This window comes from Puma concolor, chromosome A2, assembly GCF_028749965.1.
Source record: "Puma concolor isolate L17-30 chromosome A2, mPumCon1.1.hap2, whole genome shotgun sequence".
In the NCBI taxonomy this organism is placed as follows: Eukaryota; Metazoa; Chordata; class Mammalia; order Carnivora; family Felidae; genus Puma; species Puma concolor.
In genome coordinates, this window is record NC_141668.1 from 112,265,742 (window position 1) to 112,292,669 (window position 26,928).

Consider the following 26,928-nt stretch of genomic DNA (forward strand, 5'->3'; position numbering starts at 1 on the left):
AGGATAGCACATCCCATTTCTGTAAAGTCAAACCACAACCAAGGCTTTTTTTTTTTTTTAATCTTTATTTATTTTTAAGAGACAGAGAGACAGAGTGTGAGCAGGGGAGAGGCAGATAAAGAGGGAGACACATAAAACGATTGTACTACAATAAAAGCCAAAGAGAAGGGTTTATTTAAGAGGATGGTTGAGTACACAAGAAAAAAAATCGCTCATGGGAAAAATTCTCTTCGTTTTCCTTGGACATTTTCTCCTACAAATGAGTCTTAAAATCAACCCGTCAAAGCCTACTTCATAAAATGCAAAATCCAGTTCATAATAAACCTTTTATCAAAATCTGAGCGGATGGGAATGATCTCAACTTGATCAAGCATATCTATGAGAAACCTACAGGAAATGCCCTGCTTAATGGTAAAACATTTAAAGTATTCCCACTGAAGCCAGCAACACACAGGAGGCTGCCATCAAGTTACTTATTTCTTATTTAGCGTTTGAGATGTGTCATGCTTTCTCCTTGTTTCTATTAACCCCCCTTTGCCTTTTGTTTGATTCACCAAATTTTCTTTGACCCACTTCTTTTCCCTCAATCGGTTGGAAAGTTTGCACTGCGGTTCAGTTCATTTAGTGCTTACCCATGGGTACACAGACTTTAAAATGTTTCGAGTTCCATTGCTTCTTCATACTCAGCATCTGTAACGTCTCCAGAAACCAGACAAGAATTATAGTACTTTTTAGCTCCTCCTGGACTCCCCCAACCCCCAAATTTCTGTGCCAATGTCATCTGGAATTTTAATGTCAGGTTATTCTTCTCTCTTCCAGAATCATACTTTTTACTAGAGGGGCACCTGGGTGGCTCAGTTGGTTGAGCGTCCAACTCCGGCTCAGGTCACGATCTCACAGTTCATGAGTTCGAGACCCATGTCAGGCTCTGTGCTGAAGGCTCAGAGCCTGGAGCCTGCTTCGGATTCTGTGACTGCCTCTCTCTCTGCCCCTCCCCTGCTCACGCTCCGTCCCTGTCTCAAAAATAAACAAACATTAAAAAAAAAAACTAAAAAAAAAAATGAATACAGTTTACTAGTTTCCCTGCTTACTGGTCCTTCTTGCACCCCACATCTTCCTCCTATTTTCTTCTTATTTGTTGTTGTTGTTGTTGTTTAGATTTTTGATTTTTTTTTTTTAATCCTGGCTGAAAACCATCTGTGCTTTCGCTGCAGGTAACTAAAAACTCAGCTGGAACTCGCTTTACGAGCTCACGGACAATCAAGTTCAGAGAGTGCTCATGCTTTGGGTCCAGTGTCCTTGGCGTTCAAGCTCATTATGTCATGTCCCCACACCTCCTCCCATCGCTCCTCCCACCCTTCCTGAGGGGGTGAATTGGCCGCAGGAATTCCAGAACCTCCTGTCCATGCACCTGAGCTCGAGCGCACCTCTGACTGGCTTTAGAACTCGAGACTTGGTTATTGCCTCTCCGCGCTTTGAGGATACCTCCCTGTTCGGAGTCCCTGGTGCTGCCAAAGGAAGTGTGACGTCAGACTCCCTCTGCCTTCCTTGGAGGTCTCCTCTCCCAGACGGTTTGGGGGACTCTGCCTCCACCACACCTCGTCCAAGTGCATGTGATTGCCGCATCCTGCTCAGGATTCAAGTCTTTCTTCAGCGTGGGGAAGTTAGCCAGACGACACGTATATTGCTATCGTCCAGATGTTCTGTTCTCCTTGGTAGAACCCCGGTGTTGGACGCCCCTACTTCAGGAGCTACTGTCGGTGTGAGATAGCTTTCAAACCCTCCACCTTTCTCTGGCCACATCCTGGGGGCTCCCTCCGCCCGAACGCCAAGCTTACTGATTTGTGCCTCAGTCCTGTCCCTTCCGCGATTCAAATCACATAATTCTGTATTCCAACAAAATTCGTCTCAAGCGTCTCTATCTAATTGGCTTTTTATGTGAAGTACGTGTTATTGTGTCAGAGATATCCTATCACCCCATATCTCTCTGAGGATATTAATTATACTCTTTAAAATTCTTTTTCTGAATGTCCTATTGCTTATTTCCTTGGTGTAACTTCTCCTTTTTTTTTTCTTTTGTTCCTTCACTGTGTCCACTTTTCTTTTTTTAATTTTTTTAAACGTTTTTTTAACGTTTATTTATTTTTGAGAAATACAGAGAGAAAGAGCGTGAGTGGGGGAGAAGCAGAGAGAGGGGGAGACACAGAATCCGAAGCAGGCGCCAGGCTCCCAGCACAGAGCCCGACACGGGGCTCGAACTCACGAATCGTGATATCATGACCTGAGCCAGAGTCAGATGCCTAACTGATTGAGCTACCCAGGCACCCCCGTGTCCACTTTTCTAAAACATTTAGCAGTTCTACATCTCAGGATTGAAAAAAAAAAAAGCTAGCTGTGAACGCAAGACTGAATGTGTCTTCCCAAAATTCACGTTGAAATCCTAACCCCTCGGTGTGATGGTATTAAGAGGTTGAGCCCCTGTGAATGGGATTAGTGCCCTTATAAAAGGGATCCCAGAGAGTTCCCTCACTCCTCCAGCCATGTGAGGACACAAGACAGCTATCTATAAACTAGAAAGTGAGCTCTCACAAAGAATCTGCTGGCGATCCTGGACTTCCAGCCTCCAGAGCTGGGAGATATAAATGTCTGTTGTTTATAAACCACCCAGATTGTGCTATTTATTATAGCAGTCCGAACAGACTGAGACAGAAGAGGACAAGAGGAGATTGCGGATTTATTTCAGTAAGCACTGAGGGACTAAATTCATACACATCTTTGATAAAACAAAAGGAGGAGACAACAGGGGGGCAGGCGTGTGACCCTGCCGGGATCCTGGGAGGAAACTTACAGGTGCAGTCTGGACAACATAAGGCAGGGGAAGGGCTGAGTGGGGACAGATGGGGACTTGGCTTTGGCCTGGGAATAACACCCAGCTCAGACAGACTCTGGCGGCAAGTGACGGAGGTCACTGTGCAATGTGGGTAAAAAATTCTGGGACCCCGTACACAAAGGTACCAGAGGGGGTCTGCGTGAAGAACAAAGTTGAGCCCTCCAAGGGTCTGAACCCCAAGCAGGGATAGACGCCAGAAGTTGGGGCATCGGTGAGGACCCAATACCCAGACGCATCGGGCAGCGCCTGGACTCCTGCCCCAGGCTGTGCTGTAAGTCGCACCATCGCTGCCCCAGTAGAAGGGAGGGATGGGGTCTGCGTGGCTTCTGATTCCACGTGGTGTCTGGGCTCATCGCGGCGGTCCGACTCCACACGCAGACCTGGTCTCAGCATGCGTCTCGGCCTCCCTTGGAGGCCAGGGTCTCGGTGAAGGTCTGTTCCCCTTCCTTCACGATGGCCTTCGTCTCTGTCTCCGAGGTCAGGTGTGAAAGCCGGGGTCACACATCTCATAGGTTTCACCACAGCAAAGGGTTTCGAGGGCTGGCCTGGCTTCACGGGGCCATCTGCTTTCACGATGCCTCCGGCTTCCATCCCAGAGCAGTCTGGCTCCTGAGAATGCACACCTGAAGCAAAGTAGAGAAGCAGAAAGTGGGAAGAAGAAGTCAGAGCTTCTTGAGGAAGCTTTGGGGGCAGGATAATGGGGGGGAGGGTATGAGGTGGTCCAGGAGACCCCCAAGTGCCAAGGACTTATGTGTGGCACTCTCGCTGGTCATTTCTTTTTATGAAAATTTTTAATTATTTTTTAAGTGTTTATTTATTTGAGAGAGAGAGAGAGAGTGCAAGTGGGGAAGGGGCAGAGAGAGAGGGAGACACAGAAGCTGAAGCAGGGTCCAGGTTCTGAACTGTCAGCACAGAGCCCGACGCGGGGCTCAAACTCACGAACCTTGAGATCATGACCTGAGCCGAAGTTGGACACTCAACTGACTGAGCCACCCAGGTGCCCCCCGACTGGTCATTTCACTTGGCCTCCCCACCACTTATCCAGCTAAATAATCGCCATCCCCTTTTTCCTGACAGGTAAGCTTATTCTAGATTCACTCTGAATTCACTAGATTCAATTTGAATCAGAGTGACAGTCCCTGCCCTCACCAGGCTTAAATTTCAATAGAAGAGACAGACACAACACAGCAACAAAAAAATATAATGTCACCAATGGGTGACCAGTTGGAAAGTAAAGGCGTTAGGGTATTACGAGGAAGGTGGTTTTGAATCCAAAGGGCCTGGAATTCTATCTTAACTGACCTGAGATAAGCTTCAGTTTTCTTTTTCATGAATTGATATGATGATACACCGACTCCTGGGGTGTTACAAAGACTTGGTCTCTAAGAGCAAATGCTTAGATTAGTGTCATCCTAGCTTGTCCTTGGGGGCAGGAGGCCCAGAAAGTCTGGCTGGAGGAGTCAACATAAACCTGTAAGCCAGGACCTTCTCAGGAATGAGCGGGATTTAGCAAGGCAAGGGCTGAGTAGGAGGGAGAATTCCCAGGGGGATGGAGACTGGGAGCAGGCTTCTAGAATGGAAAGAAGACTGGACTAGCTGGAGGATAGCACGGCAGGAGGGAGAAGTTCATAAAGACCCCTTGAAGCTAAGCCAAGTTTCAGTTGATCCTAAGATCAAAGGAGAACCATTGAAAGATTTTAAGGAAGGGAGCAAGTTACCATGTTTGGACTCCAGAAAGTGAAGTGTGGACAGAGAAAAGAAGGGGGAGTGCCTAGAGGCAGGAAGGCTGGGAAGAGGTAAGGGAAAGACAGCAGGACCACAGGGATCCCCTGAAGACAGGCTGGATGAAAGGGGGCATCTGGGGCCCCCACCGATGCTGTTTGTCTGCAGGACACTCTCCTGACCATTTGTTAAACACACCCCCACCGCCATGTGCCTTCCCCCAACAGAGAGAGCCAGGAGGCTGTTTCCCCAAGGTAGGGCTCAAGGGAGAAGGCACAGGTTTGTGTCACCCGAGTGGCAATGTGAGAACACAGATGTGAGTCTGAGGCTCCACGCGGGGCTCAGCTGGAGCTGGATTTGAGTCATCTACGCAGAGTTGGTCATCACCACCATGGGAGCTGATGGGATTGGTACGAGAGAATGAAGGAGCAGAGAGCGCCTCTGATAGAACCCTGAAGTCCACTGCTGACCTCTAAGGGAAGGGTAGAGACATAGCACCTTTCAGGGCCACTGGTGCAGAGGGAAACTGGGAGGGTTTACCCAGATCCAAGATGGAGGGAACAGATCAGGGAGGGATGAGCCGCCCACAGTGTTGGCGACGTGGGACAGAGCAGGCCTGCGATGGGGCCACTTCTGTTGGCCCCCCGGACTCAGTGAGAACAGCATGAGGACAGCGGCAGAGGCAGAGGCCATATTCCACAGCAGCGTGGTAGGGAAGATGGCAGGTGAGTGATGACGGTAAGCAGGAGACAGCAAATGTGGGGCTTTTCCCAGGGGTCATTGAGTCGTGGTTGGGGGGCAGTCCTGGGACACAAGAACCCAACAATAGAGAGCACCAGGCATAAAGAACGGCTCCGAGAGACCCACTGCCATGGAACAAATTGAGAGCATTTCAACATAACGCCTTCTTTCTCTACAATCATCATCCAAAAATAAAAAAAAGCCAGGATCAGATCCTCTCATGGGTGAATTTTTTTCCAGTTCTCGGCTACAAAAGCTCAAACTCATAATAATACCTTAAATCAATCTCAGAATGGTCAGGGTCCCCGCAGCACGAGGTGGGGAGTTGCAGGCTCTGAGACACGACCATAGCCCTGTTGCTAGTTCCTTTGACCCCATCTTCTCTGCACTCAGGGGCTGGCATAAACAGAAAGAAAGGGACACTATAGGAGAGTTCTGGAACTAAGGACAGGTATAATAGTTAAAAACATTTGAATTTGGGGGTTTTGAGTTTCAGAAATCAGAGTCCTGGGAGATTCAGGCATATCAAGCTTTATTCAACACTTAAATGACTCATGTGATCCTGCAGAGCCATTTACATCTGCTGTCCCAAACTCAGGCTCAGAGCTCAATGTGACTCCAGAAGCAACCAAGAATGTCCTGGATGAGCTGGCAGGGGGCTTTCTGATAGGAGCTAGAGGGCTCAGAGAGCTCTGCATGGACTTAATGGCCAGACACCAGTAGGAACAGAAGCAAGGGGTAGCTTCCAGACCAGAAGCAAGGACCAGAGCATGTTTCCCTGTGTTGACCTAGATTTAACCCCAGTAGAAGTGGGGGCAGAGGGGAAGGAGGTATGAGATCATTCATTGACCAAAGAAAGTCTGAATTGATAAAGCCCCCTAATTCAGGAACACTAAAAAATCAATAAGATAAACAACCAAACAGAGGAAAATAGCAGAAAGCAATCACAGGCCATCCATAAAAGGGAAAAAGCAAATGGTCCCTATACACATAGGATGCTAAACCTCACTTACAAGGAAGCCATCCAAATTAAAGGAAAAGTTGTACCATTGCTATGCGTCTATCAGACTGGTAAAGATGACAAGATTTAGGACGCTCAGTGTATGGACAGAAATGTTATGGTGAACAATTTCACAATAGCTATAAAATTTTAATGCCCTCCAGAAAGAGAACATGATGGAGGTACTTGGTTTATCATAGATCATGAAGCAGCATCCAGCTATAGGAATGAAGACAGTGTGATGTTCAAAGAGAGATAAATGACTGAGCGATAGAATGGAACAGACAGCCCAGACTGGATCCACATCTATGGAGATTTAGCTGATGACAGAGCTGGCACTGAAGAGCATCTAAAGACTCTTCCCTGAGAAGCCTGTGAAGTCTAAGAGAAAAACAAACAAACAAACAAAAAACAAAAACCAAGAAACCGGCACGTTGGGGTTCCCCAATTCGGCAGGCCAGCCACATAAATTCTGCAGAACCCACAGTCAACAGGCCCCATTCATTGGCTCAGAGCGACCGTTCAGCTTCTCAGCATCCCTTTTTCAATATGCGCAGCCAACAAGGGGACATCAAACATCAGAAGAAAGACTAACGTGAGACAGGAAACTGATAATCAAACAGAAAGAAAGCAACGTGCAGGAAGTAGCTTATGCCATAGGTGAAACTTTCAAAAAAACTATCATTAATATCTTTCGAAAGAGAAGAGAAGAAATGATGCCCATGGATCAATTACAAGATACTTTTATTTTTTAATGTTTATTTATTTATTTATTTTGAGAGAGAGAGAGAGAGAGAGAGAGAGAGGAAGACAGAGAGAGAGAGCATGAGCAAGGGAGGAGAAGAGGGAGAGAGAACCCCAAGCTGGCTCAATGACGTCAGCACAGAGCCCAACATGCGGCTCCATCCCATGGGCTGTGAGATCACAACCTGAGCTGAAATCAAGAGTCAGATGCTCAACCAACTGAGCCACCCAGGTGCCCCAATTACAAGACACTTTTAAAAGGAACATTCAGAAAAGCAAACAAACAAAGACTCATTCGAAATTAAAATTATGAGAGCAGAAATTAAAATCTCCATGGAGGGGATCTCACAACTGTGAGATTGGGCTCCTCACTGGGCTTGGAGGCTGCTTAAGATGATCTCTGTCCCTCTGCCCCTCCCCCACTCACGTGTGTGTGTGTGCGCGCGCGCGCGCGCGCGCGCGCTCACTCTCTCAAAAATAAATAAAAATAAAATAAAGTAAAATAAAATAAAATAAAATAAAATCTCTGTGGATATTTTGAAAGACAAAGTTGAGGAAATGTCCCAGAAAAAAATCACAAAAATAAAAAATAAGGGGGATAAAATATAAGAAAATTAGAAGCATAGTATTACCAAAGCTAATTATCAAAAAAAAATTTTGAGTTATGAAGACAAAGAGAAGATTCTAAAAACTTCCAGAGAGAGAAGCAGAGAGAAAGAGAGATAGAAGGAAGAACTGTCTTCAAAATTCTGAGGGAAAAGGATTTCCCACCTAAAATTCAATACCCAACCAAACTATCATGAATCAAGAAGGGTAGAAAAAAGACACTTTTAAATATGCAAGGTCTCAAATAATTTTTTTGGATGCATGTTTCCCCAGGAATGCTACTAGAAGGTTTGCTCCACCAAACAAACAAACAAACAACAACAACAAAAAAACAAAAATAAACAAGCAAACAAACAAAAAAACAAAACCAAAACAAAACAGACTAAGAGGGTATAAAATTCCAAAGTGGGGAAGAATTCCCCAGATGATGGTCAAGGGAGATCCTAGGATGGCAGCCTGAAGTCGGCTGAGAGCAGCCAGTCTAGGCTGGAGCAGGTTAAAAGGGTGTGGCAGTAATGCCACCAGAAGGTGAAATTGATAAGACACTTGATTGAGTTTGAATTTAAACAACTGAGGGGGGCACTTGGGTGGCTCAGTCGGTTGAGCGTCCGACTTCGGCTCAGGTCATGATCCCGGGGTCTGTGGGTTCGAGCCCCGCGTCAGGCTCTGTGCTGACAGCTCAGAGCCTGGAGCCTGTTTCAGATTCTGTGTCTCCCTCTTTCTCTGACCCTCCCCTGTTCATGCTCTCTCTCTCTCTGTCTCAAAAATAAATAAACGTTAAAAAAAAAAAATTTAAAAACAACTGAGGAAGAGTGAGAATGGATTAGTGGTCAATTGGCAGATAAAAGCCCAAGTATTAGGTTTTGGAAAATTCAAGTTGCACCAAAGGAGAAAGGGATCCTGGTCGACTAGATGGTCCCATTTTGAATAGTGACATTCTGCGGGGAGGTGGGGGCCTGAAGGTGTGTGTGGGGGGGGGCGAGGCGAGTGCGGCTAGCGGTGAGGATGGTGGGAATGCAAGAACTACAGCTAATTACTCCTCTCCCACAGAGGGAAGACCATAAATAAAGTCTAAAATGGAAAACCGAGTTAGTAATAGTGTAAACATGGTATTTAGAGAACAGAAAGTGATGTTGAAAGAAACCAAACAGATGAAAACGGTTGTCTCTAAAGTGTGAGAAGTTGAGAAGTAGCAGGGGCTGCTGTTTTTCATAATGTGCCTTACTGGGATCTCTGAGTTACATAAGTAAATACCAAAAGTAAAATAAAAACCAGGAAAAGGTTAGAAAGCAAGTAACTGAGGGCACGGTGGGTTAAGCCTCTGACTCGATTTTGGCTTGGGTCATGATCTCACCATTGGTAGGATCGAGCCCCGCATTGAGGTCTTTGCTGGAGCCTATTTGGGATTCTCTCTCTCTGTCTTTCTGTCCCTCCTCTCTTCCCCCACCCCCCTACTCTCTGAAAATAAATAAATAAACTTTAAAAAGAAAAAGGGGGCACCGGACACATACCTGACCTCCCGCTGTTGAACTCTTCGAAGCTGGCTCTGGAAACCTGGAGAGCAGGACACCCTTTCAGGAAGAGAGGTCCAAGGGGTTGAGGGTCCAGAAGTGTCCACAAATCAGGACTGTAGCTCAGACCTTAGCCGTCGGACGACCTTCTCACAAGCCTCCAAGAAGTCTACTGAGCCTTGGGCTTCCCAGTCCCCTTATATAGGACAGTGGGTGTTACCCTGGCACACGATTGGATAGAAGTGGGTGGTAGGTGGAGCCAAGGTGGGCAGGGCTTGCTTGACTTGGGAGGAGTTTACTGGACTAGAGTTTTCCATTGGCCAAATGGGCCCGCCATGACTCAATCATTCATAGATGGGCACGCCCCATCGACTGATCTAAACGTTACAGGAAAAAAAATGCGTAGTTAATGTTGTGTTAAGTGCCAGTGAAAGGGAGATGTCATGAGAGCGATTAATAAAATCGGATTAGGTCTGGGGCCGGGCGTCAAAGAGAAGGATATCTGGGCTGAAATTGGAAGGGTTGGTAGGTAGGCACCAACCCGGTTGGGTAGAGCAGGGCACAGAGGACAGGTGAGGAAGAGCCCCTCAGAGGTAGAAGGGAGCCCAGTTCTTTCCAGGAATGGAGAGGAGGCTGGCTCAGACTGAGGGGGTGGTGGGAGATGAAGTGGGCAGACCACCCAGGTACTGCTCTTGTTCTAAGGGCAACAGAGAACCACAGGGGGGTTTTCGGCAGAGGGAGATGCTGGTGATGAGATTAACATTTCATAAGAGATCACCCTGGCCGTGAAATGGAGAGCGATTTGAAAGTGCCGAGATTAAAACGTGAGGGGCAAGGAGGCCACTGCAGCCCTCTGTGTTGAGATAGTGTCTTATTAGACTAGGGCGGTGGGCAGTGGAGAAGGGAAACGGTTAGAGAGAAATTTACAGGCAAGAACCAAAGCCGTGCTGGTCTGGACACACCCTGGAGGGGGAGGGGACCGCCAAGTTTGTAGGGCCGCTTATTAAAACAGGATGTGCCAGGAACCTTGCCTAGTGGGAGGATTATAAACTTGGTTTACACACTCTGGGTCAAAGGGGCTTTTCTTTTTAAGTTTTTATTTTGAAAGAGAGCGAGTGGGGGAGGGGCAGAGAAAGACAGAGGGAGAGAGAGAGACAGAGAGAGAGAATCTCAAGTAGTCTCCACACTCAACGTGGAGCCCAACTTGGGGCTCGATCCCACGAGCCTGGGATCATGACCTGAGCCAAAATCCAGAGTCAGCCTTTCAACCAACTGAGCCACCCAGGTGCCCCTACCAATTTTGAGTTGACTTTCTATCATTGAGTTGTAATAATTCTCTGTGACTTATGGATACAAGTCCTTGGTGGATACATGTATTGTGAATGTATTTTCCCAGTCTGTGGCCTGCCTTTTCATTGTCTTAACGGGTGTCTATCAACGAACAGAAAATTTTAATTTTAATGAGGCCCAATGTCTCAGATGGAGATTTCCAGGGAACCAAATCTGAAAGGGAAATCAGAGCTAAGGAGGTTGATGAGGGGTGCGTTTTAGGGGCAGGAGGGCAGGAAGCAGGACAGGGCGGTCTCAATGTTATGCTTCCGCTGACCCGTAGGAGCCCACAGCCGTCTGTGGGGGTTGAGAGCCGGCTGCTGGGCGCCATCTAGCCGTTGGGCTCCTAAACCCTCTATTTCTGAGCAAGTGTCTGGGTGGTAAATCACAGTGTCCACTGCATAAAATGTATCAATGTTTTCTTGTGTAATTCATGTTTGTTTGTTTTTTATTTTTGGTGTCCCATCTAGATCTAGGGTCATGATCCAAGGTCATGACGAGTTTTTCCTGTATTTTCTTCTAGAAGGTTTTATAGTTTTAGCTTTTGCCTGTAGGTCAATGACCCACTTGTGGTCATTTCTGTGCAGGGCGTGAGGTAAAGGTTAAATTTTGCACTTTTGCATACGAATATCTAGTGTGTTCCAACACCATTGCTGAAATCGGTGGTGTCAGGGCTCCTGAATGGCTCAGTCGGTTAAGCATCCGATTTCAGCTGAGGTCATGACCTCATTGTTCCTGAGTTGGAGCCTAGCGTCAGGCTGTGCCCCTCCCCCACTCACGTTCTGTCTCTCTCTGTCTCTCAAAAATAAACAAACATTAAAAAAATTTTTTAAAAGAAATCAATGCTTTTTTTTTTTCTTTCATGAAACTGGATGAGAGTTTTAAATTTCATGTGGTGAATTAAGTTAAGGGAAAAAAAAAAAAAACCAAGAACCTTTCCCAACTATCAAAATAATGGGGTATGCTCAGGCAAATGAGTGGATGGAATAAATCAGAAACACGTAACAGCTAACAACGATAATTAACATTTATTGCATGCTTGCTATGTGCCAGGCATTGTTACCTCCACTTCTCATATATTCATGCATTCAACCCTCTCAGAAATGTTAAAATGTAGGTGCTACTGTTATTCTTATCTCACCAATGAAGAAACTGAGGCACAGGACAATTAAGTAGCTTGTCTAGTGTGCATAGGTCAGGATTTGAACCTGACTCTCTTGTGTAAGAGCCCAACATCTTAACCTCTTTCTTCTAGTGCTGACATCTGTACGGGAAATTAATACCAAACCAAGATCATATTGTGATTTGATTAGAAAATGTGTGTATTGGTTTCCAATTGCTGCCGTAACCAATTACTGTAAACATAGTCACTTAAAAATAACACAAATATATTGTCTTTGTGCTGTTGTGACATTTTATTTTATATGCTCACTGGCTCTCTATCAATCTGACCACTTTGGGTTTTGGTGCTTGGGTATCTTTGCCTGTCTGGTCTCCAGTTGGGGGAATGACCTTTTTTTCTATTGCTAATTCTGAGCATCTTTGAAATTTGCATAATGTGGCTTCACTCCAGCTTTTTGTTGTTGTTGTTTTTTTAGGTCTGTAATTTGTTGGTTGTATTTAACTATAGAGTTCTGTCGTGATGTTTACTGTATTATAAAGCTCGTGGTTTATAAATCAATAAATGATGACTTGGAGGTTGGGAAAAAAACTCTGGGGGCCAAAAGTCCAAAATAGGTCTCATTGAGCTAAAATCAAGGTGTCGATAGGGCTTCGTTCCTTCTGGAGCCTCTAGGGGACAATCTGTTTCCTTGCCTTTTCCAGCTTCTAGAAGCTGTCTGCCTTCCTTAGCTCATGGCCATACTCTCCATCTTCAAAGCCCGCAGTGTAACAAAAATACTTTAGGGGTCCCCCATGATGATTAACTGCGGAGCAAGTGAAATGAAGAGGAATTGGGGGATATGTGTCTTTTACCAGTTGCAAAAATATATATTTTCTTTTCCCATTTTTGAAAAATAATCTCATAGAAGGCTTTTTCTTTTCTTTTCTTTCTTTTAAATGCTTATTTATTTTTGAGAGAGACAGAGACAGAATGCAAGTGGGTTAGGGGCAGAGAGAGAGGGAGACACAGAAGCAGAAGCAGGCTCCAAGCTCCGAGCAATCAGCACAGAGCCCGACGAGGGGCTCGAACTCAAGAATCGTGAGATCATGACCTGAGCTGAAGTCGGACGCTCGACCGACTGAGCCACCCAGGCGCCCCAAAGGCTTTTTCTTCTTTTATGACTTTTTTTGTGTACCGTTTTAAGAAAACTGTGTGTAGGGAAAGAGTAGACAGGACAGAAAAGTAGATAGGAGACTGTGATGATTCCCCTACGTGCCCATCACCCAGCACTTATAGTTGCCAACACATGGCCAATCCAACTTCATCTCTACCCTGCTACTCCTCCAATGCTTGGTGACTTCAACGCCTGGGATTTCTGAAGCAAATCCCAGGCATGATGCCATTTAAACCGTAAATATTTCATTATGTGTCTCTAAATGGTAAGAGCTCTTTTCATAAAACATAGCCATGATAAGGATGTTTCAATAAAATAAAAGAAATGAAGAGGGTCCAGTTAAGAGGAGGGGGGTGAAGATACAAGAGCAGAGGCAATCATCAGAATCTGAGATTGAGGTGAGTGTGTGCATTTGTCACTGAAGCTGTCACCCAGTGGTTTCTATTTTCTCTATTTTCTCAGTGCAGGTAGAACATTCCCGAACCTGAGGGAAATGCTGGGAAAGAAATATATGAGGGTAATTAACATGGGCTGTCACAGTCGAAATCCCCCTCTTCGAATCCCAGTGGTTTTATTCAGTCAAGGCCTATTTCTCATGTAAAGGTCAATGTGAATTGGATAGACTTCCCACCTGAAGCACATGGTCTCCGTTTAACCTCCATTCCCATTTTATTGGCCACTTCCAGTAACGTGGCTCAACCTAAGTGCCTGGGGTGGGGAGGAGGACCTGGAGATTGGGTGTCGACCAACTTGTTATCCCACAGGAGGTTTGTACCGAAAGATCATTTTGGAAGCTTTGACCACTTCAATAACACACATGCATTCACACACGCACACACAATTTTTTTAAAACATTTAGGGATGTGCTACTGGGTAGAGGTCAACTGTGCAGACCCTGGAGGGGCTGTGTCTGGGTTGTAATTCCAGCTCTACTACTCCGTACATATGACCTTGCCTGAACCATCTAACTCCTCTAAGCCTTACTTAATCCATTTGCACAATAGAGATTAGTAACGGTATCTAGGTTACCGAGATTTTTCTGAGGATAAATTGAAATAATGGATGGAATAATGAAACGATAATGGGTGATATTATTTGTAGGCAAACAAATATTAATTATTATTCTTAATAGCATGTTCAAGTGATGTTGTTTATCTACAAAACCCAAGAATAAGAAAATTAAGAAAAGTCCTTAGTTATATGCCATTAATAACCAACAACATGGCAGGATGAGCCAATGTGGACCCTGCCCTCCATACACATACACTCAGCATAGAAATGTTTGAAAACGTATAAATATAGAGCTGGCATTGAAAGACAAAACAGGGGATGCTTGTGTGTCATTAATAAAATAATTGATGTCATGGCAGCCCTCATGAATATTGGTTCAGAAATAATTCTTGGAGGACAGAGATAGAGGGTTTTTTTTGTAACGTTTATTTATTTATTTTGAGAGAGAGCAAGGGAGCGTGAGCATGTGAGTGGGGGTGGGGCAGAGAGAGAGAGAGAATCCCAAGCAGGCTCTGTGCTGCCAGCACAGGGCTGAAATTCACGAACTGTGCAATCATGACCTGAGCCAACACCAAGAGCTGGATGCTTAACCAACCGAGCCATCCGGGTGCCCTGAAGTAGACAGCTTTAACGTTGCCTCTAGAATGGAGACTTGCCCTTGCACCCCCCACGTTTTAGAGCCAGAGGAGAGACTTCAGTTGAGACCCGGGATCCTGGAAGAAATGCCCTTCAGTGATAAGGAAACTAAAGTAAATCTTCCCAGCAGACCAGAGAAGCAACAAAGAAGCTTAGGTCTGCTTAGGCTTCAGACTAATTCTAGGGTCCTAATCATGGTGTGAGGTCTCAACTTATACTCAGTACATGTTACAGAAATCCCAAAGACAAGAAATCAATTTAAAAAAAAAACATATCCAGTGTTCACGAAATCCATTAGGTTAACTAGCTGAGGAAAACAAACATTTGCCTTAGAGTAATAATTCCGCACACAGAACATGAGAATTCCCCAAAGAAAAACATAATAATTCTTGGTCAAGATGAGCTCATAAATGAAAACTACAAATCTCAAGGCCAATCTTATTTCTTTATCTGTGCTCACCTCCTCAACACTCGATTCCCATGAAGCAAACCCTAGGCATGATACCATTTCAATCATAAATATTATATATATATGAGATATATATATATGTTATATATATATATATATGATAAGGACTCTACCTCAAATATAATGAAACGAGTCTCTGAGTGGGAGACTCAGCTGAAAAAAAAAAAAAATAGGGAAGATTAGCCTACCAAAAAATGGACATAGAAAATTGGTCAGAAGTATAAACTCACATGCTTTAAACAATTAATGAGATAAAATAAGGAATAGAACACTGAAACAGGGAAATATGAAACAAAGACAGGTACATTTAAAAAAGAAGCAAATGCAACTTCTAGAAATAAGTATAGTCCTTGAAATTTAAAATTAAGTGAATATGACATAGTTTAAAGGTGCAGAATTCAAGCACACTCCAGATGGAGAGGCAGACAGGTGGGAAATATGAAAAGAGCTTAAGAGACGTGAAGGAGGAATGGAAGGCATCCAACATACACCTGAGAGGAGGCAGAGGAGGCAACAGTCAAAGAGAACATAGCTGAAGATTCTCTGGAACAGGGTAAGACTGGAATGCTCAGAAGGAAGAATCAGAAATTGCAAGCAGGGTTAAAAAAAAAAAAAAAGAAAGAAAGAAAAAGAAATTTACACCCAAACATTACTTGTGCAAAAGTGCCAAAAACAAAAGGCAAAGAGAAAAAGCATGAAAGTAACCAGACCAATAAAAAGGAAACATATTATCTAAAAACAACTAATCAACTGACAAAGACTTCTTATTGGCAGCAGAGGAGAAAAGACCCAAATGTAATAATACCTTCAGAGCGCTGAGACAAGATAACTGTCAAGTCAGACTCCCCTCCCCAGCCAAACCATCCGCCGAGAAGCTAAAATAAAGAATTTTAAAGAGAAAATATGCAGAAAATTTATAGCTACATCCAGACTCTTGCTAAAAGAAGTTCTAAGGGATGCTGTCATGAAAAAAAAAAAAAAAAAAAAAACAATTCCAAAGGAAGGCATGAGACTCAAGGAGCAATGATGAATAAGTAATTGATAAATATATGAAAAAACCCACATAAGCCTTCAGTACAAAAAATAAATTATGATATTGGAGAGGGGCACTTATCAGAATTAAATTCAAAAGCACGATGATGTGGCGGGTTGTGACGGTAGACAGAGTTAAAGCCCTGGAAGTCTGGGGTTTTTTCATTTTGCTGCACATTCAAATCACTCGAGAAGTATTTTAAACCGCCAGTGCCCAGGCTGCGTTCCATGCCGACTAGAAACTTCTGGGAGTGGAAGCCAGGACGCAGAATCTTCTATAATCTCCCAGGTGACACAATGCACAACTTGCCTGAGTTAGTACTTCTGGTCAACCTTGGCTGTCAGGGAAAATCACCAGAAGAGTCGTGTGGGTTTTTATTATTATTATTATTATTATTATTATTATTTTAATGTTTATTTATTTTTGAAAGAGAGGCAAGAGGAGGGACAGAGAGAAGGAGACACAGAATCCGAAGCAGGCTCCGGGCTCTGAGCTGCTCTGAGGAGCCCCGACATGGGGCTCGGACCCACAAACCGTAAGATCAGGACCTGAGCCGAAGTCAGATGCTTAACCGACTGAGCCACCCAGGCGCCCCACTTGAAGAGTTTTTAAAACCACTCATGCCTGGGTCCCACCCCCAAAGATCTGGATGGAGCGTGGCCATGGGAAGACACAAGCTTCCCTTCCTCGTGGATGGGTTGGGTTGTTTCTACCCCCCTCCCCACCCCCACTAAAATAATGAGCCATGGGGTACCCAAGACATGGGAAAGAGAGGTTGGATCATTCCTTAGCCATTCAGATTTAAATCTCTCCATTCCACAGCCCATGATGCAAATACAGTGAAATAGTCCCTGTGACACCAGGTTCTGTTTAATGTTACAGGCACCGTGCAAGGGCTGCTGAGTAGTAATTTGGTCCGCCACCAACCAAGAAAATGATAAGGACTTGGAGAAAAAAAGAAGAGCAGCTTTCAGCTGCTAGATGTGGCAAACACAATAATTATATGTTTTCCCTAAAAAAAAACCACTTTAATATACTTCCAATACACATGGATAAAGAGTACTTAAATGTTTTTCTCCCTATTTTTTTTTTTTCCTGTGTAAAATTGGCATGCAGCTCCCTGTCTTCTGGCTCTAGAAAAGATGTCAAATTAGCATGGGGCCACTGCTCCCCAAAATAGCCTTGGAGATGCCACCAAAGGCTGATGGGAGGTCAGTGGATTTGTCAAACCAATGCAAAGCGGTGAGAACCCCACCCCCACCCCCAGCAACTGGCTGTGACTCATCCCAGTGGATGGGCGGGGAGATTGGGTAGTCAGAGCCCTGAGAAAGAGGGCGGAATCTTCCTGCACGGAGGGAGGTGAGGAGGGGGTACTTGAGGGGTAACTCTGGTCTCGTGTTCATTCCACATTGTCTTGAATAAACCATAGCCTGCTGATCCCCCACTGCAAGGCAGAAAGACAGCACTCAGCCACATGGGCTGATCTGGAACGATCTGCACGAGACTCTTGCAAATCGGTGAGAAAAAGGCAGGAAATCCAAGCGAACAATGAGCCCAGAATATGAGGAACTATCCATGCAAGGGGAACGGAGAACAAGAGGGCGTGTGCTCAATCCGTTCACACCAATGAGATGCAGCTATATGCCCATCAGATGGCAAGAATGCGAAAGTTAGGCAATCCAAATGCTACAGAGAAAAAGCTGGTAGAGTTCAGCAAAATTAAGTGAGTAGACCTGTGACTCTGAAACCCTGAGTAGCAATCCTGGTGAAAACCACACATGGATGAGAAACAGGGATGGGGAGGTTGTTCCATCGCCGTATTATTTACAGGGCTTGGAAGGTTGGGGAGGCGGATAAATAAACATAGCGCTGTGTACTATGAGACGCTACAAAGCAGTCAACACCTTAGGCTGGCAGTGTGGACAGCAATTTGGATAGATCTTAAAATACATACTGTTGGGTAAAAGCAGGGACACATACAGTTAGATCTGTAATTCGAAATTAGAATCTGTAAGTTGAGGGGCGCCTGGGTGGCTCAGTCGATGGAGCGTCCGACTTTGGCTCAGGTCATGATCTCACAGCTTGTGGGTTTGAGCCCCGAGTCGGGCTCTGTGCTGACAGCTGCTTCGGATTCTGTGTCTCCCTCTCTTTCTGGCCCTCCCCCACTCATATTCTGTCTCTCTCTCTCTCTCTCTCTCTCAAGAATAAGTAAATATTAAAAAATAATAATAACAGAGGTGCCTGGGTGGCTCAGCCAGTTAAGCGTCTGAATTCAGCTCAGGCCATGATCTCACCATTCATGAGTTCGAGACCCCAGTCAGGCTCTGTGCTGACAGCTGGGAGCCTGGAGCCTGCTTCAGATTCTGTTTTCCTCTCTCTCTGCCCCTCCCCTGCTCATGCTCTGTCTCTCTCTCCCTCTCTCAAGAATAAATAAACATTAAAAAAATTTTTTTAATTAAAAAAGAATCTGTAATTTGAAAATACATACTTAAAACAATACTACCTGTCTTTCAAAAATACTTAGATTTCTCAACACATAAACCAAACGCATTGGATTGGATGTGTCTGAAGGAGGGAAGTAGAGGGAAGGAATCAACGATGAAGGGAAAGCAAAATCATGCCAGATAGAGCCTCCTGTGGAATGATGACGGGAACAGGCCATGATCTGAAGAATGTGACTACCTTAACCTCTGCTCCTGAGGTCAAATTTTTTTTAATGTTTATTTATTTTGAGAAAGAGAGACAGAGCGTGAGCAGGGGAGGGGCAGAGAGAGAGGGAGACACAGATTCTGAAGCAGGCTCCAGGCTCTGAGCCATCATCACAGAGCCTGACAAGGGGCTCAAACCCAGGAGCGAGATCATGACCTGAGCCAAAGTCAGACGCTCAACCGACTGAGCCACCCAGGCGCCCCTGAGGTCAAATTAAAAAAAAAAAAAAAAAAATTATTTTTTACATTTATTTATTTTTGAGAAACAGAGTGAGACAAAACGTGAGCGCGGGAGGGGCAGACAGAGAAGGAGACACAGAATCCGAAGCAGGCTCCAGACTCCGAGCTGTCAGCATAGAGCCCAATGCAGGGCTCGAAACCCACGAACTGTGAGATCATGACTTCAGCTGAAGTCGGATGCTCAACCTACTGAGCCACCCAGGCGCCCCGAGCTGACATATATTTTTAAATAATCTTTTTTTTTTTTTTTTTTACTTTAGAGCAGTTTTAGATTTTCAGAAAAGTTGCAAAGACAGAGAGTTCTCCTATACCCCACACCCAGTTCCCCATGACTAACCTCTTCCCTTAGTTTCAGTTAAGGTACATTTGTTACAATGAACAAGACAATGTCGATATGTTATTATTAACGAATGTCCACACTTGAATGAAATTCCCTTAGTTTTTATGTAATGAAGTTTTTCTGTCCCACATTATATTTAGTTGTCATGTCTTCTCAGGCTCCTCTTGGCTAGCACTTTCTGTCGGGCTTCTCTTATTTTTTATGACCTTGACAGTTTGGAGAACACTGGTCAGTGATTTTATAGAATGTCCCTCAGTTGAGATTTGTCTGGTGTTTTTCTCATTATTAGACTGGGGATTATGTTATGCGTTTTTGTGAGGTAGACTGGAGAGGTAAAGTGCCATTTTTATCACATCTTAGCAAGGGTACGTGCGGTCAACATGATATATCACTGGTGATACTGACCTTGATCACCAGGCTGAGGTCATGTTTCAGATTTTCCCCATTCTGATGGGCGTGTAATGGCACCTTGCGTTAATTTGCATTTTCCTCATGACTTGTGGTGTTCAGCTTCTTTTTATATGCTTATTTGCCACAACATTGAAAATATATATTAGATGCTCTTATCTAGAAATAAAGTTCTCCACTGATTTTTTTTCAGCAAAATATAGTGAATTTATTTATAACGTTCTTCAATTTTTTTCTGTAAATGTTATTTTCAAACATTTTAAATTTACTGTCCCTCTAGTGAATGGGATCGCCTTTGATGGCACTTATCCAACCGGTTTCTTCATGTATGAGAATCACACCTCTTATTTATGGTTCATATGTAATTGAAGTAGCTAGGAACTGCAGGAAAATGTTAAATAAAAATGATGGCAGCTAACATCCACATTTTATTCCTAACTCCTATTAGACTTTAGTGTCTGTTGATTTGAGATTGAGTCTCTATGGCCGGATAAAAAAAAAAAAAAAGAATCCTTCCAAAGACCCAGTGTCTCTGGGAAAAGGAATAAGTTACTCATTCAGGCATTGACAATGAAGATGTAGAGGTTCAAAAAATTTTTTTAATGTTTACTTACTTTTGAGAGACAGAGAGAGAGACAGAGCACAAGTGGGGGAGGGGCAGAGAGAGAGACGGAATCTGGCAGAGAGAGGGCAGAGAGACACAGAATCGGGAGCAGGCTCCAGGCTCCGAGCTGTCAGCGCCGAGCCCGATGTGGGACTCGAACTCACAAACTGCAAGATCATGACCTGAGCCGAAGTCAGACATTTAACCGATTGAGCCACCCAGGCGCACCATGTATAAGTATTTATATGGAAACATGTCCACACTGTGTTAGGTCAAACGCAAGATCCAAAAACCATGTAGGGGGCGACGTGATCATGGGAGGAGGAAGGATACGTGTGCCCACTATACCGTGGACCTCTACTCGGGCAGGCACGTAGGCAACAGCTCCATTACTCTCTGGTCACTGCTGGTCACTTAGTCCTCAGGTCTCCCTCCCCACCCCCTGGCCACATATGACACTTTCAGGAAGGAGAGAAGTCTCGTCTTCAAGTATGAAAACATCCAGCCAGTCTAAACGAAAACTTTAATCTCAAATACAACTTAAAGCTGCTTCCTTCCCCACCCATTTGCCCACGATGCTCTGCCCAGGACCTGGGATGGGCCAGATGGAAGGCATAGTCTATGCTTTTACTCCCTTCCCCACGACCCCTTCCTTTTCTCTGCATCCTCTAGGGACAAGAGAAAAGGGGGGAAAGACCTTTCCATTTGCTGGTGCTGCCGGTGACTCTCTCTTGACTGTTGCAGGCAGCTCGTCTGTGGGGTCTTCAGAGGTACCCACCCTCTGTTTCATTCCCTGACATGAGCGACGCACATCCCTCCTGCCTCACCTCTGCTCTCAGTAGAGAGACACAGCCACAATTCCGTAGTGGGGAGGGGGCGTATAAGATCCTGCATGGATGGGTCTTGCCCCAGGCTTTCAAACAGGGGAGCGCTTCTCCACCACAACAGAAAGTGTCATCGCAATCCCACAATCAGATCGGAAAGAACACACACAAAAATGGTGTCTCCGAGAAGCAGAATACAAGCCACTTTTATTTGATTCTTTACGCCTATCTCTTATCCGGTGGTCTGCCACCCTGGGAGTGCCTTCCCTCTCCGACAGCAAAGTGCTCTGACGCGTCCCCTTGCCATGAAACAGAAATCACAGGGTCCGGAGAGGCGGGAGCCAGCCCGAGGAAGGCACTCCCCTTTGCTTTCTTTGACATTTCAAATCATGTCACCAAGCAAGGCTGCCTCGGAAAGGGGCAGCCAGAAAGCAAAAGCACTCTTTCCCACCTCTGCCTTTATCCTCTCCTCCGTGAAACTGCGGGCATGTTTCACAGCCTTTCTGGTCCCAAACAAAGACGGCACGATCTGGTCCTGTGTGATACCAGAACTCCGGGCTCTCATCTGATTGAGATTTTGTGTTCCTCTGGCTTTGATCTCAGTTGGGCCTTTGGAGGTGGAAGGAAGGGCGGTTACTCTCTTCTGTCTCCTCCTCTCTGCATGCTAGATCCTGTGGTTGAGGAAGGTGGTGGGGCAGAGGGGGCCAGGCTCCCTATGTGCCGCGTGCCTCATGCGGGCTTTCTTTCAGGGGGAGCATCTTCGGTTTCCCTAGACGTCCTTCCCCAGGGGCCTGCATCTGCAGCTTCCAGAACAAGCTAGTTTTTCTGCGGGGGGTCTCCCCATCCTCTACATCCCATCTCTCCTGGCCTCCCACCCCCCTGCAGGTGGTGCCTCTGGACAGAATCTCTCTCAAGGTGCCCCAGTCTGGCTTCTTTCTATGGGGCCCTTATCTGGCCTGCCCGGTGCCTGGCCATGATAGGAGACGAGGGGAGAGAATGCGAAGTCACAGGTGCCTTGGCTCTGCCTCTGGGGCCACCAGCCCATCCCTGCCTCTCTCCCGGAGACGTCTCCGATGTCTCACGGATGAGTCAGCTCAGTCCCGTGTCTCCCGGTTTGGGGAAGGGGGCTTGCCAATCTCTCCGAGTTGTTCCCTTGAGGCCCCTCACTCGGCAAGGGAGTGACAGAAACCAGGTTCATCTGCCCAAGGGGTATAGCACGGCTCATCCTCGAGACACCGAGTCTGCAGCAAGGAAGGGGTTTATTCGAAAGGCAGCCAAAGGAGGAGATGGGAGGCTGGCTCGCATCTGTCTCGCCGGCTGAGATTAGAACAAGTTTTTACAATCATAGGGGTTGGGATTACATGCATATTGATGAAAAGGGCGGGGAGACATGACTAATCGCGAGGAAAGACGGAGCATGCGCCCTGAGCAAGCGTATATGTAAAGTACATCCCGTGTTCACTTTGGGGTGGAGACGACATTAGAGCGAGGCAGAATTCGACCCCCGACGATGGCAGGAGGTCATCCGTAGGACAGAGAGGGCTACGAACTGGATGGGAGCTTGGGCTCGGGCTCTCGGGTAGGGAGTGCACGGCCTTGCTTGTCCACAGGCTGGACCACCACGTCAGTGATCTGTAGTCCCGGCTAGTGGATTTGTTAGCGGGGTCTGAAAAGACCCACCAGCTGATGGTGGAAAAACAGGTCTCCGGAAAACAAGCTTTAAATCTCCTGTTAGTTTCGCCCTCATCAACCCTGTGGGGCACGGTTCCCAGGGGAGAGAAAGTGCCAGTGTGCCCACACCCCTGACCGTCCAGTGTCACATCCAAGGGCCAGTTCCCTGCTCTCCTGTCTATGGCTTGGCAAGTCCAGCACATATGTTGTGTTTCTTAGGAACTGTGCTTTATCCATATTTCTTCCCAGACAGTGGCCCGAATAAATTACAGTTACATGGCTTTCACCCAACGAAAGCCCGAGGATAGGAATGCGGGGCTGGCCTGGGGCCCCCGTGAGGTTCCCGCTCTGTCTCTCCCAAGATGTGACCCATAGTCTCACATCCTCAGGACAGAACGCTGGCTTTCATATCTGTATTTCAAGCAGGAAAAGGAAGAAATGAACAGGCAAGCCTGGTCAGCCTCCTTTCCCTCCCCCTATGCCTGGTGGTAACTCTGTTATCACTCTTCGCTGTAAGGGCCGCTGGGAAATTCCTTTACAAATGCTCCCATCAGCATTCCAGATAAAGTGGGGAGAAAGGAGAGCGCACATGGGAAGGGACCGAGTGTTGTTGCAACAGGTGACCTAGCACCTGGCCTGAGGATGGCTGCAGACCCCTGTGGCCTTGGGCTTGGGGGCCTCCGCCAGGATTTCCATGTTAGGGAAAGTCCCACTTTCACCTGCTATTGTAACACCAGGCCCAATACTGGCTGCACTAATCCCAGCCACTCCCTGACAGGTGGGATTCCTCAAAGATAACCCGTGCAACCCACCTGAGTGAGAAGGGCACAGCTGACATCTTTTCTAGACTTTCCCACGAGACTTTATAAGTCCCAGCAGGGGCTGAGGGTGGACATTTATACAGTTGGGAATCTTTGGGGCAAAGGAGTGGTGGGTGTTGCCAAGTTCTATCCCTTTTTATGTTTTCTCTTGAGACACTAAATAAGGACTCAAGCCAACATCTAAACAAAATATTTGGTGGTGTGGGGGGGTGGTGGGCACGCCTGGGTGGCTCAGTTGCTTGGGCGTCCGACTTCGGCTCAGGTCTTGATCTCACAGCTCCTGAGTTTGAGCCCCGCATCAGGCTCTGTGCTGACAGCTGGGAGCCTGGACCCTGCTTTGGATTCTGTGCCTCCCTCTCTCTCTGCTCCTCCCTTGCTCTCTCTCTCTCTCTCTCTCTCTATTTCAAAAATAAATAAACATTAAAAAATATTTTTTTAATTTTAATTTTAATTTTTTTTATTTTTTTGGTTATTGGAATGCCAATAACCAAAATGTCCAATAATGTCTATATACATACATCAAAAGAAAAAGCAAGACAAATGAGAAAAAAAAAAACTATTGAGATAGAGCACAATTATAAAACAAAGAAATAAGGTCTTTGCACAAAAGACCTCTGGTCTCTGCAGACCGTTCTTTCCTCCCCACGGAGAGCGGCAACAGAACACAGTCCCTGCCTATCCATTCCACGAGCCTCCCATGAAAAGGGAGCTCCTTGGAAAGAAGAAAGTTGTCTCCAGAGACTTTTTGTCTCTTTTTATTCCCCATTAAAAAAAAAAAAAAAGTAGGCTTTATTTATGTATGTATGTATGTATGTATGTATTATAATTTATATCCAATTTAGTTAGCAATAATGATTTCAGGAGTAGAATCCAGTGATTCACCCCCTACATATAACACCCAGTGCTCATCCCAACAAGAGCCCTCCTTAATACCGGTCACCCATAGCCCATCCCCCACCCACAACCCTCCAGCAACCCCCAGTTTGTTCTCTGTATTGAAGTCTCTTATGTTTTGTCCCCCTCCCTGTTTTTATATTCTTTTTGCTTCCCTTATGTTCATCTCTTTTGTCTCTTAAAGTCCTCATGTGAATGAAGTCATACGATATTTGTCTTTCTCCGACTAATTTCGAAATTAAGCTTTCTTTTGATTTCCAGGCGTATGTATCTTTTCTTTTCTAGAAGTGAAAGTATCTTCCCAAAATAGAGGTATTTCCTTGAGTGTACGAATTCAGTTAAGATTTAAAAAAAAATTTTTTTTAATGCTCTCATGAACTTTTAATATTCTTCTTAAAATTATTATTGTGTTAAGAACACTTACCATGAGATCTACCCTCTCAACAGATTTTTAAGCACATGGTACTGTGGACCATAGGTACAGATCTCTGCAACTGGGGCTTTCGTGTTTCCCCTTCGTCTTCTCGTTAACGACGGAACATTCCTTGTGTATTTACTCATTTTTACAAGAAATTGGTTTATAAGGACTCTCTTATGAGGAGTTTGCTGTCCGAGCCAGGGTGAGGACCCCACCAGTCTGGTCTCCAGCAAAGAGCGTGGTCCCGCTGGGAGACCCCACCAGCCCACCAGTCCTGCCCGGGGACAGAAAGGAGATCAATAGAGTCTGGACAACAAAAGATGATAAAGTTAGACTAAACAAAGAAAGAAATAATTCCTGCAGCCGGCCTCGGTGAGAGATTTTACTGGACATTTATACAGCTGAGAATCTACCCATTCTCTCAAAGGTTGAAAAAAAAAATCATGTCAAACTTCAGAGCTGTCGCGGAAGGTCAGTTTTTTCTTTTATTTGAATTTATCACCTTTGTTCACAGTTCCCGGTGTATCCCCCCCTTTCTGCCTTTTCGTGGGTCAGTTGTGATCATTTGTAATGTTTTCATGAAATTGCCCAGTTTTTCAAGATTTCCAGTCTTTCAGCGTCGAGTTTGATGTGGTATGCATTTATGCCACATGGATTGCCTCTGTTGCTTGAAATAATGTCTTTCTCATTCCAATGTAAAAATTATCTCTCCCATGGCTTAATTATCTGTCCTGCTGGCAGGGCCACAGTCAATAATTTAGGGGCCTCCATTTTTATTGTATTGATCACTGGTCTCACAGGGAGTTTTCCACGAGCTGAGTTACTTATAGTTCATCACACCAGTATTTCCTTGACCCCTTATGTCTGCTGCCATTACCACGCGATATTATTTTTATTTATTTATTTATTTATTTTAAATATGAAATTTATTGTCAAATTGGTTTCCACCGATCTTATTTTTAGATCAACTTACTTTTTTTTTTAAACTTTAAAAACTTACTATTTTGGGGGGCACCTTGGGTGGCTCTGTCAGTTGAGTGTACGACTTCGGCTCAGGTCACAATCTCACAGCTTGTGAGTTTGAGCCCCACGTGGGGCTCTGTGCTGACAGCTTGGGACCTGGAGCCTGCTTCGCGTTCTGTGTCTCCCTCTCTCTCTGCCCCTCCCCTACTCGCATTCTGTCTCTATCTCTCTCAAAAATAAATAAACAATAAAAACAATTTTTTTTACACTTACTATTTTTAACTGCCCTGAGTGGGTATACATTGCAACAGGATCCTGAACTAACTACCCTGAGTGAGTAGCAGGCCCCACCGGGTAAGGGCAAAGTCCCCCATAAGACTGACCTGCTTCCCATGCTGCCCACACTTCTGTCAGTCATCTACAAATTCAGGGATTCCCATGACCCCTTCGGTGTCAATAATCTGTTAGAACAACTCAGTAACTCATTGAAAGTGCTATTCTTGGGGTCACGACTTTATTATTAGAGGGGACAGACCAGGAGCAGCAAAATGAAGAGACACATAGGTCAAGGCAGAGGAGGAGAACAGGGGACACAGAGCTTTTGTGCCCTCTCCTCTTGGAACCCTCCTGGCACAGAACATCGCTTCCACAACCAGGAAGACTTGAGCCACAGTGCAGAGTTTTTATTGGGGTCTCATTACGTAGACACTAGCGCTTAAATCATCCGGTGCATGATTAAAGTACTTCTCTCTTCCCAGAGGTTGGTCAGTGAAGGCCCAACCCTCTAACTGATGGCGTGGCCTTTCGCATGACCAGCCCCCATCCTGAAGCTATCAAGGGTGTGACCAGTAGTCACTCATTAGCATAACAAAGACACTGCTAATCGCTCAGGAAGCTTCAAGGGGTTTTGAAACTGCCTGGGTAAAGATTAGACATATTTATTATACCACAGCTTCTCACCCTAAGCAACTCATTTATTTACCATTAACAAATATTTATTGAGCACCTACTACATACCAGGCATTGAGAATACACCAGTGAACAAAACCAACACGAACCCTTGCTTTCA

At 45.3% G+C, this 26,928-nt stretch overlaps 1 protein-coding gene across 1 annotated transcript; it reads right to left on the minus strand.

The window, feature by feature from the left end:
- Window positions 1-2,881: 2,881 nt before the first annotated feature.
- On the minus strand, window positions 2,882-10,874 carry PRR20G (proline rich 20G). The gene is made up of 3 exons (XM_025921396.2): window positions 10,821-10,874; window positions 9,215-9,257; window positions 2,882-3,513 (listed from the first exon to the last, which is right to left on the minus strand). Exons 1-3 carry the CDS (start codon window positions 10,872-10,874, stop codon window positions 2,966-2,968), a joined length of 645 nt encoding a protein of 214 aa, XP_025777181.1. The 3' UTR covers window positions 2,882-2,965.
- Between the last annotated feature and the right edge of the window lie 16,054 nt (window positions 10,875-26,928).

Coding starts and splice junctions, on each gene's coding strand:
- PRR20G (XM_025921396.2), bottom strand. CDS start 10,874: ATGGCGCCCAGCAGCCGGCTCTCAACCCCCACAGACGGCTGTGGGCTC. Junction 9,258..10,820: donor ACGGCTGTGGGCTCCTACGG/GTCAGCGGAAGC, acceptor CCTGCTCTCCAG/GTTTCCAGAGCCAGCTTCGA. Junction 3,514..9,214: donor GTTCAACAGCGGGAGGTCAG/GTATGTGTCCGG, acceptor ACTTTGCTTCAG/GTGTGCATTCTCAGGAGCCA.